General features: G+C 36.4%; 4 protein-coding genes across 7 annotated transcripts; 1 reads left to right on the forward strand and 3 right to left on the reverse strand.

Moving 5' to 3' along the window:
• Positions 1-31: 31 nt before the first annotated feature.
• On the reverse strand, positions 32-3,846 carry LOC130985448 (transcription factor VOZ1). Of its 4 annotated transcripts, none has more exons than XM_057908433.1 (6): positions 3,688-3,754; positions 3,231-3,274; positions 2,733-2,995; positions 2,160-2,300; positions 1,058-1,586; positions 32-955 (listed from the first exon to the last, which is right to left on the reverse strand). In XM_057908433.1, exons 3-6 carry the CDS (start codon positions 2,961-2,963, stop codon positions 399-401), a joined length of 1,458 nt encoding a protein of 485 aa, XP_057764416.1. In that variant the 5' UTR covers positions 2,964-2,995; positions 3,231-3,274; positions 3,688-3,754; the 3' UTR covers positions 32-398. The 4 variants fall into 4 exon arrangements, with proteins under 4 accessions (XP_057764416.1, XP_057764418.1, XP_057764417.1 ...); XM_057908435.1 differs by having other exon boundaries at positions 3,454-3,689; XM_057908434.1 differs by lacking the exon at positions 3,231-3,274 and having other exon boundaries at positions 3,688-3,846.
• A 2,079-nt stretch (positions 3,847-5,925) lies between these two features.
• On the reverse strand, positions 5,926-6,700 carry LOC130985450 (double-strand break repair protein MRE11-like). Its single transcript, XM_057908436.1, has 4 exons — positions 6,574-6,700; positions 6,385-6,447; positions 6,235-6,306; positions 5,926-6,088 (listed from the first exon to the last, which is right to left on the reverse strand). Exons 1-4 carry the CDS (start codon positions 6,667-6,669, stop codon positions 5,969-5,971), a joined length of 351 nt encoding a protein of 116 aa, XP_057764419.1. The 5' UTR covers positions 6,670-6,700; the 3' UTR covers positions 5,926-5,968.
• Positions 6,701-12,089: 5,389 nt separating this feature from the next.
• LOC130985451 (OPA3-like protein) lies at positions 12,090-15,623 on the reverse strand. The gene is made up of 4 exons (XM_057908437.1): positions 15,161-15,623; positions 13,990-14,124; positions 12,867-12,953; positions 12,090-12,554 (listed from the first exon to the last, which is right to left on the reverse strand). Exons 1-4 carry the CDS (start codon positions 15,284-15,286, stop codon positions 12,396-12,398), a joined length of 507 nt encoding a protein of 168 aa, XP_057764420.1. The 5' UTR covers positions 15,287-15,623; the 3' UTR covers positions 12,090-12,395.
• A 2,360-nt stretch (positions 15,624-17,983) lies between these two features.
• On the forward strand, positions 17,984-19,655 carry LOC130985452 (uncharacterized). The gene has a single exon (XM_057908439.1). The coding sequence runs from the start codon at positions 18,195-18,197 to the stop codon at positions 19,284-19,286; it is 1,092 nt and encodes a 363-aa protein (XP_057764422.1). The 5' UTR covers positions 17,984-18,194; the 3' UTR covers positions 19,287-19,655.
• The last annotated feature ends 214 nt before the right edge of the window (positions 19,656-19,869 follow it).

The following is a 19,869-nucleotide window of genomic DNA, read 5'->3' on the forward strand; positions in this document are numbered from 1 at the left end:
TCTGAAGATACATAGAAGTGAAGAAAAAGCATTGCAAAAGTGAAAAGAGAAGAAGCATTAGAGAAAATAGGTTGGGTAATTACAGATTGTCAGGCTTGGACAAATTCTCCTTACAAAGTTGCACAAGAAGTGCAATTAGTATTCACCATAACAAAGACAAAATGAACCAACTCATTTGTCGCCCAAAATGTTATCAGTCATCTATGCATCATTGCATTATACCTAGATTACAACCGACGCACTATCAACATAACATAACCAGCTAGGGAAAAAAAATATGAAAAAAAAAAAAGCAAAAAAGAGAACAACTTCACCACTTGCCTGGAGGCCGAGTGAAATCAAGGAGCAATTTTATATATATACTTGGATAAAAAGCCTCTTTTCTTTTCCCATAACCATCATGTTATGTAGTACCCATTGATATCTTCCACAAGATAATCATATGGTGCGCCTCTTGTATAATCAAGCCCTTCACCTGGACTTGCAGCCAATGTATTCGAACCAGAGTAAATTCTTCCACTTCCCTCCTTCAAATTGCTCTTTCCCCTTCCTTTGACAACGCGCTGCTTCTCGTTTGGGAACTCAGCACTCAGCCTACCCATCTGCTTTTGCAGATCAGCAACAGAATCATTGCCTAACTTCCCTTTTGGACTCTTCTTGCCATCAACACGCTTCACTTCCAGTCTGTATAATGCACATGCATCATACTTGTTGATCTCGTATTCATAAAGGTGCCACTCAAAATTCTCCATCGGCTGAGGATCCATGTAGTAGGATCTCTTCAACCCTCCAAATTCATTCATCACTTGTTTCCGGGACTCATGCCAACCCCTCCCATTATAATCTGGAAGTGACCGCTGCTTCCTGTTACCACTCTCAAAGGCTCTGCGTGGCTTATCAAAAAACAGCCACTCCCTAATTGTTTCGCCATCGAGAACAGTGAGATCAAAGAGCTCTGCGCAACAGTACAAGTAAAACAGTCATATATGTAATAAACATAAACATGAAGAGGGTAAGATCAAGAGGCACATAAGAGAAGGAAAAACAACCCACTTACCAGGTGCATTCCAAGGTGATTTTGTTGTAGCAGCACCCTCACATTCAGGAATGCCTACATCTTTTCCTTGTGCCTTTGCACCAAGAGCAGCAAAAAGTAAATTATCCTTTAAGCCAATGCCTCTCGGTCGTACAACAGGAGGCCTACCAAGATAGCCTTCACTAGGTGCAAGCCCAGCATGATAGATACTGCAATAGTCATCAGACTTTTGACACCAGTCTAACCCCAACGCTGGTCTAGTACAGTCCCAAAGGGCACATTTTGGCCCCAAGAAAGCAGAAGGTGGGGGGCTGATATTTGGTTGATACCCAGACATCTGAGGCATAACATCCTCACCAATGAACCCCGTGCCATCAAAGCCTATTAAATACGGCTGTTCGAAATCCTGATGGAAATCAAATGAATGATAATCTAGCTGTGCAGGCACATTCATATTATTCATTTCCATGTTAACTCCCATGGCAGCATTTTTGCATTGCTCCACCAACTGGAAGCCTTGATCCTGGGGACCCTTGGGAGCATCAAAATTCTGCAAGAAAGAAATAATAATATAAGAAAATCATTGCAATCCAGGGCACATGTGTGGCATCCTAGGCGTAGTTTACAACAAATTACGGAAAATATTTCAGACGAGATATTAAGTTATTTTGGTCAGGATTAAGAAGAGAAAAATACATATATGTTGAACAGCAGAGACGTAGTCACACATTTAAGAGTCAGAGCACATCCTATGACCCATAATTTTCACTCGGAAGAAAGATTGAAAGACCACATATAACGTGTAATTCTGAATTGTTTCCACACTCTTTTCAGACTGACATCCACATAGCGCAGCAGCAAGGAACAAGAAAAATACAAGAGACAATCCAAGAGAAACACGGTTTGGTTCAATAAATGCTGTTTTTTATCATTCAGAGCAAACAAAAGTAAAAATTTCTAAATTTATAGTGGAACAAGTGTGAAAATGGCTGGCAGCCATCCAAAGTTCCTAAGTAGAAAATAGATAGATACTTAGTATATTCAGAACTACCATGGCGACCATTATTACAAAGACATCAAACAAAAACATCTAACACCAAAGATATAATAGCAAATTACCAACCTCTTGAGAAGTATATCCACCCACAACCTTCTGCGCATCCGGATCTGGTTTCGGCGCAGCTAATGCACTGGTTGCGTCATCTTCCTCCTCACAAAGCTGCAGCAGCCGACAAATCTCTGAAGAAAAACCAAGGCTTCCCCCCTGTACAATGATCATCCATCAACAGAAACTCAGTGTTATCAATCATTTCAGGGGTAATGGATGCATGTCTCTATTCAATTGCATGATAAACTATAACCAAGAGCACCACTAAAATAGTTCCACATATACACCATATGTGGAGGAATTAAAACACATGAAAGCAATACTTCCCAACACAAATCATTGTATGCTAAGCAGCGGGATGGAACTAATGCACACATAAAAGTAAAATATTGGAACAATCAATAAAGGACCATGTGCCATCCCAGGAACTAGGAAGAAAGAACTGCAGAACTTGTTGTCCTCAAGCTGGCATCATTCAAACAAACTGTCCAAATCCAGCTTACATGTCACAGAACTTGAGAGGAGAAGATCTCATGAAATGTCGATGCAGGTATATGCATGAATCTAGGCACTCTTGCCAATGAATACCTGCTGCAGAGAAGAAGCTGGGGAGGGCTCATTAAGTTCAGATTTCCACTCGCGAAGCATCTGGTGAACTTGCTCTTCAAGCACAGCCACATCAATTGACCGGCTCTCCTTCCTAGCTGATTGGAGATCGCTAAAGACCCCCTGTAGATCATCCACACGATTCTTCGCTCTGTCCTTGAAGAGCTGGTGCGATGAGGACTTGCATGCCCCGCTCTTCGAACCCTTCCCCATCCAAGTAACACCAGAAAATTTCACCAGCAGTTCTGAAGAAGACACCAACAGATCAGAGCAGAACGTATAAAGAGCCATCCAGAGAAACTAGCAAAAGTAAAGGCAAAAAAGAACCCCAACCCCATCTCAGCTTCACCCCCCCCCCCCCCCCCCCCCCCCCCCCCCCCCCCCAAATGTAAAAATATTAACAAAAAAAAAGGGAAGAACATGCAACTGAGGAACGAAAATCAAAGAGCAAACTTTATTCACTAAATATTAAATCTATACCTTTCAATTCTAGTAAAAATATTAACAGAAAAAGCCTCCCACACCTAAACGACAGAGAAGAATCAAATTACAAATCAGATCACAAAAATTAGAGCAGTAATGTTCAAATTTAGAAGGGGCACCCAATTTAGATTAAAAAGGCAAAAAAAGCAACAATGAACAAACAAACAGAAGTTGAAATCAGGCTAGAGTATTCTGTTAAACAAAATCCAAAGTTACAAACCCTAAATTGCATGCCAATCACACAATGGGCTCAAGCAAACTCGCGAAATTGAGACGAAAATACACAAAAGCAGGACTCAGAAAACAAATTGACATGGACAAAATCCTCGAAAATCTTTTACACAATAGAAAAGTATAATATGCCATATAGCTAAAGCGAAACCATATGAAGCACAGTATCGTGCAGTTGCCTATGTGCGTGGGTGTTAAAGAGAGAAGAGGGGTAGAATTTTACCGGTTCGAAGTGGCTAGAGAGCGAGAGAGAGAGAGAGAGAGAGAAGAGTGGGCTGTGTCGAGGAGGTAAAAGTAGGTGTTTTTATTTTATTTTCGTCCCTTTTATATTTGGCCACAGGATTGATTCTCTGCGCAATTGGTGAAAGCAATGCGATTGCGCGTGGCCAACCTTCTACATTTACCCCTTCATATATCTATTTACCATACTGCCCTTGGCTTCAATGTTATTAACCCAAAAGAATTTAGGGAGCTTTGCTTTAATACACAAGTTTCCAATCATATATAGTCAAAATGTCCACTTTTCAAATTTACTACACTTCGTACTCATTTTTGTTTTTTTATTTTGAAAATTATAATTTGAGTCCATTTTTGTTTTTTTAATAATTATTTATTGAAAAATATAACTTGAGTGTGACATGAGAGACGATCATTGTCACTTTGATTACTCTTTACTTTGAGGTTATGATTGGTACTATGATTTTATTTTCTTTTGTCATATAATATATGCGTGTAAAATTCATTCAATGTCCTTGGTTTAAAGTTTCCGTCTATATATATATCATGATTTCCGCCTCAAAGTTTCCGCCCGTATATATTTCATGGTTTTCGCTTCATCATTTAAGCTTTCTCAACCTAAAGTGTAATTTTTTATTAATTTAAATTCGTCCTTATATAATTTGATTTTGGCATAATAACTTTAATTATTAAACATTATGTTTTGTTCTCGTTTTATACTTTCTGCTTGCGCATTTTAAATTTTTTCGCTCGCTCTTATTTAAGCTTTTTTGTTTTGCATGCTCATGTATTTACGTGTAATATTGTGAGAGTTGTTGGGAGGCAACATTTATGTTGGGTATCATTAGGGTTGTTGAAAATCTTAATTCTACTTTTATTGACAAATATGATAGAATTTAAATTATTTGTACAATGAGAATAATATTTTAATATTATTGAGTATATAGTGTAGTAATAAATAAAGTGGGCATGCATGTAGTGTATCAATTCTTTTAAATTTGTATATTTAAAGTATTTTCACAAGAATTTATTGGGTCCAACCAATTTCCCTTTGGGGAAATGATGAATTTTTAATTAGTCGTTTGTATTTCGAATCAAACGGATATAAAGGTATTTCATACCTAATGAAATAGAGGTGGTCTCCTGTACACCCAGGTGTACCATACACTCAGGTTGTACCTGATTCGGATTCTGATCCAGTTGGACTATTTTGACTCATTTTTTCTTGAAATGATATTAATACTAACATGATCTTGGAATGACACTAACACTATTTTATTTTACAAATGATATTGTTTTGAAAATGTCACTAACACTATATTGAAATGACTAACACCACTACTACAAAAAAGCTCATAGACTACAGTTTAACACCGTAGTCTATGTGATTTAATAACCGTAGTGATAGGTGGTGTAGTCTATTCCCATCAATATAGACTACGGTTTTATAACCGTAGTCTATAGTTACTTAAGACTACATTTTTAGACGCACATATACTATGTGTGAAAACCGTAGTCTATGTGTAATCATATACTACACATGGAAACCGTAGTTAAGTCTGTTCGAAATTGTAGTGTATTGGAAGAATAGACTACGGTTTGTCAACTAGAATTGGTAGTCTATAGTATTTAAAGACTACACTATTAGTGATCTTACTCTACGCATATTGTCGTAGTGGTTGGCTATCGTCAACTAAAAATTATTGTTATTTTATTTAAAATTAACAAAAAAATGAAATACAAATATTGATACACTAAAAAATTATAATTGTCATATATAATTTCACAATATTTCATATTCTGTTAATGTACACTGAAATGAAGCTAACAACGACATGAGATTAAATATACAAAACAAAGAGTACAATATTTTTTTTCAAAACAATATCTAGTATTCTATTGTTGAAGAATCTTCATGGAAAATTCAGCAAAAGTCTCTCCTGTTTTTGCTTCATTTCCAGCATATCCTGGCACAAAATTAAAACAAGATTTGCCATGAAAACATATAAAACAATTATGTCAACAAAGCATTTCTTACATTTCAAACAAAATTCCAGCTAATTGCAACATATATTATTTCAAAAGTATATTTCTTTCATTAAAATCAATAGACTAAATAAACATATACTAGTATATCTATAACACAAATCCATATTAGTAAACCAAAGTTGTAGAATATTACCTCTACTTTTTATATGTGACTAAGAATGAGATTCACCCACTCAACACGAACTTCATCAATATCCTATTTAGTATAACTCCGATTGTTAAACTATAAAAAGGGAAAATAACAATAATACAAAAATTACCTTTATTCGAACTAAGGGAAGCTTGAGCTCTTGTTTCTTCACAGCCTTTTGGTTTGCCCTCTCTATCAAATCTCTAACCTACAAAAACGGAACCAAAGAAAAATAAAACATGTACCGCAGTCAAATTAGCAAAAGTCATCATAATTAATGTGTATATTCTAAGGGATTTAAAGAGTATGTTTACAACATCCAAGGAGGAGTATAAAAGAATGCAGCAATCTTACCACTTTATCCAAATGTTCAAGAATTGTATTATGATCATTCGAGTCTATGTCAGGCTCATCCTTCAGCACCACCTTCACATCATAGACCATAAAAAATGCAGTTGAAGTTTGTCTAGTTATTCCACATAGGAGTTAATATACGGTATATACCTCTGTGTATTCAAATGGCCTCACTGAACTCAGAGGTATCTTTGTTGGCCGATACTGATTCCCCTACATTATATTTGGTAGTACATATAATTATTTAGGAATTGTGGACATTGAAAAGATAAAAAACAGTATTGAATTTATAAAACAAAAAGGAAGATAGGTGCAAAGAAAAATTCAGTCAATTACAACCTTGATCTCTAAAAGCAGCACATGTTTTGGCTTTGATTCACCATCAATCAATGATGTTGCAACAGATGAACCAGGTTGTGTGATGTGAAAACCCATTCCTGGTACTTCCTGAACATATGATATGATGCTGCGCACATATTATCGGGCCATTGATGCAACAGTCTCTTGCATGAGGCTTTCGAATGCAAACTGAAAAGCAATCGTTCATCCAAAATATTGACTCTTCATGCAACAAACAAACGGAATGACCATAGCTACAAAAGAGCACTCACCTTGCAGCAACAAAGAGGAATTATGCAGAAACAAAGGAGGCATCAATATGAGCAAATATAAGTTTAGCATATCAATGAAATATTCATTATTGTGAGTGGAATCAATTGCACCCTTTCCATAAAGACATTCGTGCAACTGTCCAAAAAATACAATTACATGACAAAACACTAATAGCATGCATACAATAAGTCAATTGAAAATTGCACCTTCAGTTACCCATTGCATATAATCTACATATAAATTACTAACTTGTGAGAAAAGCCAAAGATCAAGAAGTGAAGACTAACAAACTCAACTTCCACCACTCATGAATATATATACAAAATTAGATATTCTAAACTTATATGATTTTCAAGATAAATAGCCTTAAAATATCCATCTCTGAAACAATATAGACTCTCTGCTCTCTCTCTGTTATGAACATATCTAGAAATTTTTAGCAAAAATTCTAAACTAATTTCAGACAATTCTTCTCACTGTATACTCAAGTATGTATAAGAATTTTTTAGCAAAAATCAATAATTGTCTTTCGAACAATAAAATATTAGAAAATGAAAGAAAAAAATGTCTAATTGAGACTTACTACCAGCAAAGGGCCAGGGGTTTGGAAGAGGGTTTGTATTTGGAGCAGGGGAATTGATGCAACCACCATTCGCAAGGGTTTGATTCACAAGAGTTTAGACCGTTTGGTTGTGCCGAGCATGAGGTGGTCGTGGCTGTGCCGACTGACCAGGGGTGGCACGATGCGGCGTGGTGATGGCGGCATACAGACGGCGATGTGGTGCTGGCGGCGCGGTGACGGGAGAAAGATGGGAGAAAGACAGCGCTTTAAGGGAGAGAGATGGCGGATTTGAGGGAGAGGACGAGTTTGATGCTGAAAACGGCGGTTTAGGGAGAGGGCGGCTTACAGACAACGGCGATTGAGGAAGAGGGCTGAGAGTTTGTGAATACAGACGGCAGAAGAGTGAGTTTGAGATGGGCGAGGGTAGAGTGAGAGAGGGTAGAGTTAGAGTGGGTACGTGGGAGGGAGTTATTTTTCAATTGAAATTGGCTAGTGTAGGTCCTGTAGGATCTTAATACACTACAATCAATTTTATTTTATATGTTCGAATCCTACTCCCTTTATTAATTATGTTTTTTTTATATTTTTTATAATTATATGTATGTAATTTATTCTATTTAATATTTAAATAAAAATAATAATTTCTATATAAATTATTTTTTATTTAAAATTTGTATTTTTAAAAAATTTACAAAATTTATCATAATCGTTATTTAAATAATGTTTAGAAAAAAAACACTATACAATACAAATTTTTCTTATTTTTATTTATTTATAACAAATAAATTCATATTTATTAAATATCTAAATGATTAACAAAAATCATTACAAAATAAATTCACTCTTTAAAATTTTACATGCAATGTAAATTTATCTTACTTAATATTTAAATAATTTTTTTTTAAAAAAGAAATGATATACAATATAAATTAAATTATTAAAAATCTTTAATTATTTTATGTTTATAAATTATATCTTAATTATTATTTAAATAATTATAAATAAAAGTCAATATTTAAAACATAGACCATTCATTTTTTATAATAAAAATAAATTTATTTTTATTAATATACTACAGTTTTTAGATTAATGTAAAGAAAAGTATGAAGACACACGCACATACACTACAGTTTGAAGATGACGGTAGAGAAAAGTAAAACTACACACACACATACACTACGTTATGAAGAAAAAATGTAGAGAAAACTAAGAAAAATCACGCTCATACACTACGGTTGATAGAACCGTATACTATGCCTATGATAGACTACATTTTTTATGTTATCGTAGTGTATTATCACGAAAAAGGCGCACATACACTACAGTTATGGTCAAAAACCGTAGTATATTAGTATAGACTACGATTTTTACAAAAAATCGTAGTCTATGCATTGTAGAGAAAGACCAAATTTGTAGTAGTGCCTGTAAAATGACACTAACACTATATTGAAATGACACTAACACTACATGTAAATGGCACTAACACTTGACATTCAGGTAGGATAGTCCAGTTGGGTTAGATCCAGGTCGGGTAAGACCCGAATGTTTTTTTTTTTTTTGGTAAATAAAACTTTCATTCACGCACGAGGGGTGCAACCCAAAAAGAAGTACAAAGTTCAACGATTAACCAAACAAAAATCACAATTCAAGGCAACAAAACGGATTACAAATCCAATCACTCAAACTAAAACAAGTGACGCTAGGACGTAAATTTGACATCCAAAATCGAAATCTCACTTTGATCATTTCGACGAGGTCCTCACAACAACTCGGCAAATTCTTGAAAATCACCTCATTTCTATGTTTCCATAAGTTCCAAACAACACAAATCTACAGAGATTTCTACCATTCTATCGAGCTCTTCCTCCTAGCATTTCTCAAATGTTGTTGAAAGTGGCATAATGGACTATCATGTCCAACATAATTAATTCCAAACCCGGGTGCACATGAGATTTTGTGAATGAAGTATGTTGTTCGGTCTAGTTAAAGGGATAAAATTGAGGCATTCATTTTTTAGTCGTACAAATTTATATATCTTGTTCTTTTAACCTCACAAATTAAAAATGTATCTTGTATTTAGATTTCTTTGTAATATTATCAATTTATTAAGTACATGGGAGTATATATCTTGTTTTTCATAATTCTTTATAATATCATAAATTTTGCATATAATATGTATATGTCAAAAAAATTATAATGAAATATTATGTTACGATCATTTACATTCTAACTCTAAATCCAATGCTCCAAACCATCGAGCCAAAGAATATATCAAGACATTATGATAAATAAAATATATGGCCTAGCTTAATTTGACTCGTTTAGCAAATTGGTTCAACTTTAGCTTTTGTATAATCGATTTCAAACCCAAAAAATATATTCCCATTATCAACTATATTTTGAATAATCGATTATTTTAGTTATAAATTAGTATCAATTTTATATAAACTATATTTATTGTCAAATTTTCAATTCCGAAAATTGGTGTGACTCGTCGAAATATTCCATGGTGTATTTAGAAGGAAAAAACTTACATATAGCATAATTATTCTCCTGTAAGGCACAAAACAATGTTGTTTTGTATCATACGTTATAACAGATATCAAAATACACTTTTACATCAAGTGAACTACGTGAACTTTGCGGCCGGAAAATAGACGAAGGACAATTGATACAAAATCAATAATTCATGATTTTAAAAAATATTTTCGTCAATTTAAAATATAATTAATAGTGTTAAACTAGTTTTATTTTAAAGTGATAGCTGCCCAATCTATAAAGTTCCACCTCAAACAAGAAATGGTTTTCTATAAAGTTGAATGATCTATAGAGTTTTTGTTTTTGTTTTTTTTTTAATGGATTGATCTAGAGAGTTGTTTAGTCATTATATATCTTCTTTTTTTGTGGTTTTAGTCGTATTTTCTTGCTATGATCTTGTGAAATAGTCGAGACTTTTGGTTTTATTTTGTCGCTCCATACTTATTATGTGATGGTGATGTTGATATAAATAGTGTCGATCGAAACGTGTGGAGAATTTTAAATGTTGGAGATAAATGCAATGCAAAAAAGAACAATTAAGAAGAGATAGCCAGCCACGATTGACTTGGAAAAATTTGTCCAAACTCAGTCCCCAAAACCACCATTACATACAAAATCAAAATGAAGAATACAATATTACACGATTTGAAATCCAAATCGTTCAAATTGGGTAAGGAATGATGGGAGAGACGGCAGATCTGCAAAGGCGCGCACGAGAGAGATTTCAGTAGTAAAACTACATTGTTTAGAATTAGCGTGTGTTGGTCTAGGGGTAAAACGATTAATATCTAATTAGGTCAAAGGTCTTGGTTCGAGTCCATTGTGACGCGACTTTTAAATTAAATTGCTAATTTAATTTATCAGCAACAATATAATGATCACATTTCAAAACCCATACGTAGAATCATGATGTCCTTATTGATAGCTGAAATGCAAGAAGAACTAATTGATAGAAAAATGTAAACAATTAAAGCTAAAAGTAAAGAACAATCAGCTAAGGGGGTGTTTACTTTTGTGGATAAGTCTCGATTGATAAAAATCGTAAGGCTAATCCCTTATTTACTTTGATGGATTGCAACTTCCCTTGATTATTTTTATCCTTCAAGCTAGTTTTGCTTAAGTTTTATCCCATCAAAAGGGTGGGATTGGAATAATCCTACTCTTGAGGATAAAAATACTCAATCATCCATTTTATCAATCATGCAAAGTAACGCCCCCTAAGAGTAAAGCCATCTAATAGCGAAACCAGCTGATACATACCATTGCGTAAGAAAATTAATATTTAACTTAAAATACCATTTATCTTCATCTAAAATTAATATTGCCCATGCAGAGCTTATGGCTTCTGAATATTCCTTTGATACTGAACTCATGCAGAGTTGATAAAATTTTCGAACTTTTTTTTAGTGCATGTTGAGCTCTGAGGAGCTGACATCTTGTTAACGCTTTTAGATTTCTTAACCTTTCAGTTTATTTTCAAAATACTAGTATCAGATATTTTAATTTGTTTTACGTTTCTTTTGTATTAGGCTTGCCTTTTAAGTCTAAAGATATTTAATATATTCCCTCCATCCAATTCATATATCTGTTTATTTATTTTTTAGATATTCACAATCGCTACAATGATTGTGCATAAAATATGGTTTTAGAAATGTCTGTATGATTTGATCTCATGATATTTTCATTGTAAAGTCGTCATTCCATCAGTAGATCATATATATAAGAGAGGTTATTATTCTGTTTATATAGCTCACTTTTGTCCAATTAATAATAATAATAATAATATACGTAGGCTCAGATCCACGAAACAAAACCCTATTTCAGATAAAAGCCATGCTTGTAATTATATTGCAAAATGGTAATTTTCAAACTAGGTTGGGTCCTTCACGTGAGCATTTACATAGTCTGATTCAATTACGTAGAAGATTGTATTAACGGAGAAAAGTGAGCATCCACCAACTAAACTTTGTAATGTGCGATTGGGAGAAAAAGAGGCAAGAAACGCATAAAGCGCACATCCCACCCACAAAGATTCTCCTTCTCACTCCACCAAATTATGCAATGCACAATATAGTCTTTACACAACCACCTTCAAAATGCTTTTTTGTTTGCCTCTTTTAGACATCAAATATGACTAAACAAGTGGCCCAAATGGAATTACATTCCATCATCAATTCATCATGCATCTGTTAAGGCTTTCTCACAAACAAACAACCAGAAGATTACATCAACCAAAAACTCCTGTGGCGCACCCAGCTTGTTAACTTATCATCAAAGAATATGGCAAGAATTTGATCTATCTTCTTATTTTCTACAGTTTAATTTAGAAAAAAAAAAAATGGGTAAAAGAATAGGAAGAGGTGAATCAGGGTGAGGCCACAGATTCAAGGGTAAAATAGAGCCCTCTGTATCACCCAATATTAGATGAATTATTCATGATTATAGCAGATCAAGCTACAGGTGATGGCTTGGCTTCTTCAGCTTGAGCCTGTCTGAAATTAAACACTCCGGCAAGGCCTCGTACCTTGGCCATTTGTTCGATCTCTGCTAATTTTTGCTTCAGAAGCTCTACCTCTTGCGCTAACTCTTCATCCCGTTGTCTCATTCCCTGAAACCATTCAGTTTTGAATAATGTGTCAGACTAGTGACGACTTTCATAAAAATATGACTCGAAACAGAACTAGGTTTTCTACATAACTCGGTGTTCTGGTTTTAAAGCAACCTTTACAAATACAACATTGTTTGGACAGCGTGCTTGTAAGATTTAATCCATTCAGATACTAGAAAATGTGGCCAATAATAACGAATACTGACTGCTTTGTCTCATTGATGGAACATGAGGCATACCAGGTTTAGTCCAAGTAACAGAAACCCAACTCAACTAAAGGTAAAAAGAAGCCCAAAATAAAAGTATATCTACCTCCATTTCCTGCCTGCGAACTTCCTCTTTTTTTGCTTCTGATCGAGCACTTCTCTGTACCTCGAAGATCAGTGCAGCCACTGCCACCTGATCACGTAATTTGGAACATCATCAGAAAAGGACAATAGTGTGAATTATTGCTTTTCATAGATGGCTACAAAGCTAGTCATCATGGTAGAAAGTGAAAATACCTTTCAATTGCACAATTATCAAAATAATTAAACTATAATTCTGAAATTACAGTAAGGGAAAGAATGTAGAGAAGAGTCATTTTTAATCTCTACCAGGTAGTTCAATGGCTTCTTGCCAGCAATAAGCCATTAACGCTATGAACATTTTTTACAATTTACCAATCTTCACAATTTATTTTCAAGATACTCTAAATCCACTCAAATAATGATACCAGCACTGATTTCATAGAAGAAGTTCAACCAGTAACTCCTTTGAATGCAGTTAAAGATTTAAAAAGTTTCCAAAGAACAACTCAATCCATTTATAGTTTAGACTGGAGAAAGACCTTTTTCTAGCAAAAAACTCTTATAACAAGCAGTAAGCGCAGGTACTCAAACAGGTAACCATAAAACGTTCCTGTATTTTCTTTCATTTTACGATAAGTAGATAGTAGATGTCCATGAAACCAGTTTAAAACTGCAGTTAAATATAAAATGACTAAGCAATCTTGAATTACTTATTTGATAGAAGTATTTTATAGGCTTATTTATGATTCTCGTTGCCAATCAAAATCAGTAAAAACTAAAAATATCAAATACTAAGAGCCAAAGGGTATACAGTTAAAAAAATCAACTCGAAAATAATGACAAAAGGTGCTTCAAACTAAAGGAATGTGGAGGTTTTCTGTGGGAACCAAATATTCACAACTAGGCCCAGTAGATACAGGCTGGAAGTACGGCACGATATGAATGCAAAATTCCTGTTCAGCAAATTCACATTTTGCTGGACAAGTTTCAACAAGTTTGTTATTAACTAGGATTCCTGCACGGAAATGTTACAGTTGAATTACCAAATGTTCATGTCCCAAACATATTAAAGAACATAAATAATTTAAGAAAATTTAATGCAAATACATAACTCAAGGAAAGTTGAAGCTGGAAGAAAGACCTACCGAGAAGACAAAAAGTTCCCCCATGAGATCAACTGCAGCTTGAACAGCCTTCTCTTCATTCAAAGGTCGAATTTCCACATCTGTTGCATGACCATATATGCGCCTTTGCATGGTTGTTGTGATCCTGTGATTAGCCTGGTTCAAGCAATATATATATAAGAATAAACCAGTTCAAAATGCAGTACTGGTCAAGCACATTGGGCGACACCTGAAGCAATCGTTGCTAGTTCACTAAGATAGTTCAACTCCTAGAGAGATTCAAGACTAATCCACAGATACAAAAAAGCACGAATTATTTCTGTGGTGTCCGCATCAGAGGATAACACGAAGATCGAGATTTGAAAAGAAGGTGAAACCAGAAAACAAATTATATGAGTTGGACAAAAATCATAAGATTACACATCCCACGAATCATTGAGAAAATACGTTAAAGCAACAAAAACCAAAACCATGGAATTGTCTGATGCAACGACTAAGGTTCCCAATCCCAGATTCCCAGCAGAAGAATACCACTGACAATGCGAGTGACGTCTATTAAAGAACATCCTGCAAATTCCTAGAGCTAAACTACAAGTACAAGCCAATGGGAATATGAACATCCAAGAGCCACAGCTCTGCAGTCATATACTCAAAATTCTTATTCGTCAGTAATCATTGTACCAATAATGCCAAACAAGACAGCTGAAAGAAATCGACATGTGCAGAAACTAATTCATCAGACTTTGTTCTGTGAAGACAAAAACTATATAAGTATCTTGCATTTTCCAAATATCAATATCAATTTCATCTAATTACATATCTGAAGAAAAAAGGACGAGCTAAACTATGTGAATGATAAAATGAGGGCTCAATAAGGTTTTCATTTGCACCAAACCAACTCCCTCATTGCAATCACATTCCACTCCTTTTCACTTTCATATAGGCACTAAATGTAAAGGCTCCCAGCAATGGCCAAAAAATTGCTAAATCGTGGGGGGGTGAAGGAAAACCCCAATGCCAAAAATCGAACGAAGGCAAAAGTCTTAATCAATAGAGAGACAAAATCTCCAAATTAGACATACACGATACCACCCTTGATCTTAATTGATAAAAAAATTACAAACCCGGCCATAAGAATGTACTTAACGATCCATTTCGACAAAATTACAAACCCCATAAGAATGTAGAATACCTGGGCCACGCTAACTATCACATTTCTGAATTTCGGGTGAATCCCGGCCTGCTTCTTGAGTTTAGCGGCAATGGGTTTGCTCAGAGTTTTTAGGGCAAGCGTTCCGAGCTTCAATAGAGGTAGCATTACTACTGATCCCTATTCTTCTTTCGTTCTAGATTGTGGTATTTTTCAAGAAATCACAACTCCAGCTTTTTGAGTTTATAATAACATAAACAAAAACTAATGCTTGAGGATGGATAAACAGAGGGGAAAGGGTTGACTGGTTCAAAGTTTCTTGTAAAGCAAGACAAAAATGCAAAACGAAAAGTTATTGAAGTCTGAATGATGACGATTGAAGAGCACAGATAAAAAATTGGGTGTGAGCTGTGAATAATGGCGATGGCGATGGCGATGGCGATGATCTGAATCACCCGCACTCACTGAAGTTTCCTTGCGCCCTACAAGTCCTGCTTGGGGGACTCAAACGCGTTTTTTGTTTGTTTTTATATCATAAATCGTGTTCGCAAATGACGGGCATAAATGGAACTCACGAGATTATTTTTTTAAATATTTTTATTTATTTATTATTTATCTACTACAGATTATTAGGGGTGAGCAAAAACCGAACCGACCGAAAAAACCGACCAAAAAATGGCCGAACCGATCGGTTTTCGGTCGGTTTTTCCGGCCTGGGCGGTCGGTTCGGCCCAAATTTTTTAGAAATTTCGGTTTGGTCGGCCGGTTCGGTTTTCTCGATTTTGGCCGGTCGAAAACCGAACCGACCGAACTATTTAGTTTACTAGGGTTTTTTTTTCTCCCACTAATTCTCCCTAACCTAATTCCTCTCCATTGCGCCGCACCCCACCCCACCCGCAGGCCCTCTGCCCTTCACCCCTACGGACAACCACCAGCCGAGCGCCGGCGAACCAGAACCCTAGCCCAGTCCGAGGCAGCGCCGAACAGCAGCCTGGAACTCGTAGCCGTCGCCGCGACCGCGATTCGCGAAGAACCCCAGCCCGCAGTCGTCGTCGCCGCGCCCAGCCCGCAGCTGTCGTCGCCGCGCCCAGCCCACAGCCGTCGTCGTCCACAGCACAGGTTAGTTTCGGAGCGGTGAGCCTTCCTCTGCACCGCCGCCTCACCTCCACACCTGAGCGAGCCGCGCCGCCGCCTCACCTCCAACTGTTGCTTCTCTGAGTGCGCCGCCGCTGCCAGTTCGGCTCGGCTCTATTCGGTCGGTCGAAAACCGATTATTTCCACGGTTCGGTGATCGGCCGGTTGGTCTTCGAACGTCGGTCGGCTCGGCCCATAAATCCTCCAAACCGTCGGCCCATCGGTTTGCGTTTTTTTGGTCGGTCGGCCGGCCGAACCGACCGATGCACAGCCCTACAGATTATGCCTATATTTTTTATTGTAATTTTTCCTATTATATAAAGTATTAGTTAAGTTTTTCATCTCTTAAATATATTATAAGTGTTAATCATACGGATATATAAAATGATCACAAATGTTTAGTAAATATATATAAAATATTCAATAAATATAAATAAAATTATTAAAATATTATTATTGATAAGATTTATGATTATACATAAATTTTAACATATTTATTTATTGAATAATAATTGAATTTATGAGTATTAATTAATTTTTTATACTCATATACTATTAATAAATAATTGAATTTTAAATATAAAATCGTATAGTGTTTGCTAAAGTACATATTTGACTTTAACAAAAATAGTAACTTATAAAAAGAATAAGATCAAACTACTATAAACAGATTTTTTCTAACATACATCTCATATGTTATAATCCGAATGAATTATAATTAGGGTAATCAGTGTATAAATATATAAACTTTATTTACTTTTTGATATTTAACATGAACTTTAAATCCTAATTATAAATACATAAACTTTACTCATTTTTGGTATTTAACATGAATTTTAAAACATAATTATAAATACATGAACTTTAATTTTATTCATCGCTTTTCATTTTCCCCCAAATTAAAGTTGCTTTGAAATGTCCAAATTTTGACGTGGACAAATTTTTGCTATAAAAATTAATTTTCACCGTTCAATTTTTGGTCCGTCTTTTTACTCTTTTACATTCTGAATTTTTGAAATGAGTTTTTTGAATGACGAAATTAGATTTTTGAAATTTTCAAATCTTAAAGACGAAATTGACTTTCTGAATTTGTAAAATTTGTAGACAAATTTTTATCATTCACTTTCATATTTTAGTTTTGAGTTATTTTTCTCTAACCAAAAACATCGCCGTCGTATCTCAGCGTCGAATTGTCCACGTCAAGATTCGGGCATTCAAAGTCAGCTTTAATTTCGAAAAAATGAAAAACGAGTCAAAAATTGAATAAATTTAAAGTTCATGTGTTTATAAATATGTTTTAAAGTTTATGTTAAATATCAAAAGTGAGTAAAGTTCATATATTTATAACTAAAATTTAAAATTCATATTAAATACCAAAAAATGAGTAAAGTTTATGTATTTATACACACCAATTAGCCCTGTAATTATAATGGATGGCAAACGTGTAACTAAGCTGAATGTGAGTAAGAGTAAGTTGTTTTGATTAAATAGCTTAGTGAATTCCAAGAAGCTATTTGTCGCGAATGTGCTAAATTTAAGCTAAAGTGATTTGTAAACACAGCATACGAGGTCGGTTTTTTTGTAAAACTGAAGTAGTAACAAAACGCTATATTCATGGAGAATGGTTACAGAAATAGTAAAAAACAAGAAAAAGAAACTAACGGTGGTAGTCTGTAAAGAAGAAGGATCATCAATTCCCCTGATTTTCCTGATCATTTCTATATTACGTCTGAATCCTCGAGTTTAAGCTTTCTGGTGTCAAAGTCGTGGTTGATCGATCGCACGCAGATGGCCACCTTGCTCGGCTGGCTCATCTCCTTTCCTTTGGCCGATTGCTGCTGACTAACAAAATCGAATCGAATCACAGAGCCAAAGACCGTGTGCTTGCAAAATTCCAATTAATTACTGCTTACAATATTTGTTGGTGTGAGAGAGAGAGGTGATGGCCGGGGTTGTGTACCTCCGCACCAACCGTTTCGAGGTGAAGCTTGAAGGCATCACCTTCAAGAAGAAGATCTTCGAATCCCTCTGCGAAATCGATTTCCTCTTCCCCGACGGAAAGACATGGGAGCAACCCCCCATCGTGGGCCTCGACGTGATGTGCCACCCCCGCGACCCCTCCGCCATCCTCCTCCTCCTCAGCTTCGGCGTCGGCTGCGTCATCCTCCGCTTCGCCGCCGGCGAGTCCCTCCCGGCCCCCATCCACCGCTTCCTCGCCGACAAGCGGATCCGCTTCGTCGGCTTCGGCATCCCGGAGAAAACCGATCTCTTCCCCTTCCACGAATTAGGTCTCACCAATTCCCAAATGGACATCGGCTACATCGCCGCTAGGGTTTACAAGGATCCCAAATACAAGCGCTACGAGCTCGGCGACCTCGCGCGCAAGGTGGTCGGGATCAAGCGGATGATCGGCCTCACCGAGTCCGCCTCCTTCGACCGCCACGCGCAGATCAAGTGCGCCATCTGCCAGCTCTTCGTCACCAGCCTCATCGCCATGGGGATGATCAAGCGGATCAACGAGGAATATTCCTCCCCTTCTTCCAAGAAGAACTCCTTGCTCAAAAACCTCAATTCTCTGCAGCTCCTCGCCGAGGGATGGTTCAAGCTGCGCGGGAGCAAGAAGCCGCGCCAGCCCGACGACGCCGACGACGACGCCCACATTCGCGACCGCATGGAGGATCTCCTCGACGCCAAGCACCCGCAGGATCCCTTCCCCGACTACTTCGCCGACGATCCCAGCGGCGACGACGCCGACTCCCCGACCTATTCCTCCGGCGGAGACAACGAGAAAGGCGGCGATGACGAGTCGTCGCCTGCTGCGTCGGCGACCAAGCCGATCAAGGGGATCCTCAAGTGTCCGTCCGCCACGTTGAATCGGAGCGAGTCGTTGAGGTCGCCGGGGACTCCATCTTCGTCTTCGTCTTCGTCTTCATCTCCGTCTCCATCTCCATCTCCACGACTGTCGCCGACGACTCAGCAAAAACTGAAAAGGGCCAACTCGAAAGGGTGCAACGTAAGATTTAAGTTCCAGTAGGTGGCTAGTTGATTAATGTTACTGCTGCTGCAATAAGCAGAGGTTAATTAATTATGGTGTAAATTAGGCAACGCAATCTGTTTCCTTAATTGGCTCTCATCGTCATCGTCATCGTCTAGGTTAGACTTGCTGCTTGCTTGCTTTTTCTAACTGTTCCTTGAGAATTTCAATCTACAAAACAATAAAATGGGGGGAATTCATGTCGTTAATTCTTATACCAGAACTAGTCGTTATGCAACGTGCCATGCACGTTATATCATATGTAATTTTTATAGATGAATTCATGTGTAATGGCTAAGAGAATTTTTGTAACGTATCATCGTTTGTATACGTTGTGTATTCTATATTAATCTATTTATGTTTGTAACCTTTTAGCTTCTTTAATACTCAACGCAAACATTGAGTCAATACGTCAAAGTATTCATTTTCATAGAAAAAATAAAAAATATTCACTTTGGATAAAAAAAAACTTGAAAATTAAGCTAGTTTTTATGAAAGAAGACAATTTTATCCCCATATGACAAATAACTTAATTACTCCATGCATGTATTTATATACATAAAGATTTGGTTATCAAATCACG

Source organism: Salvia miltiorrhiza, chromosome 5 (genome assembly GCF_028751815.1).
Source record: "Salvia miltiorrhiza cultivar Shanhuang (shh) chromosome 5, IMPLAD_Smil_shh, whole genome shotgun sequence".
Lineage (NCBI taxonomy): Eukaryota > Viridiplantae > Streptophyta > Magnoliopsida > Lamiales > Lamiaceae > Salvia > Salvia miltiorrhiza.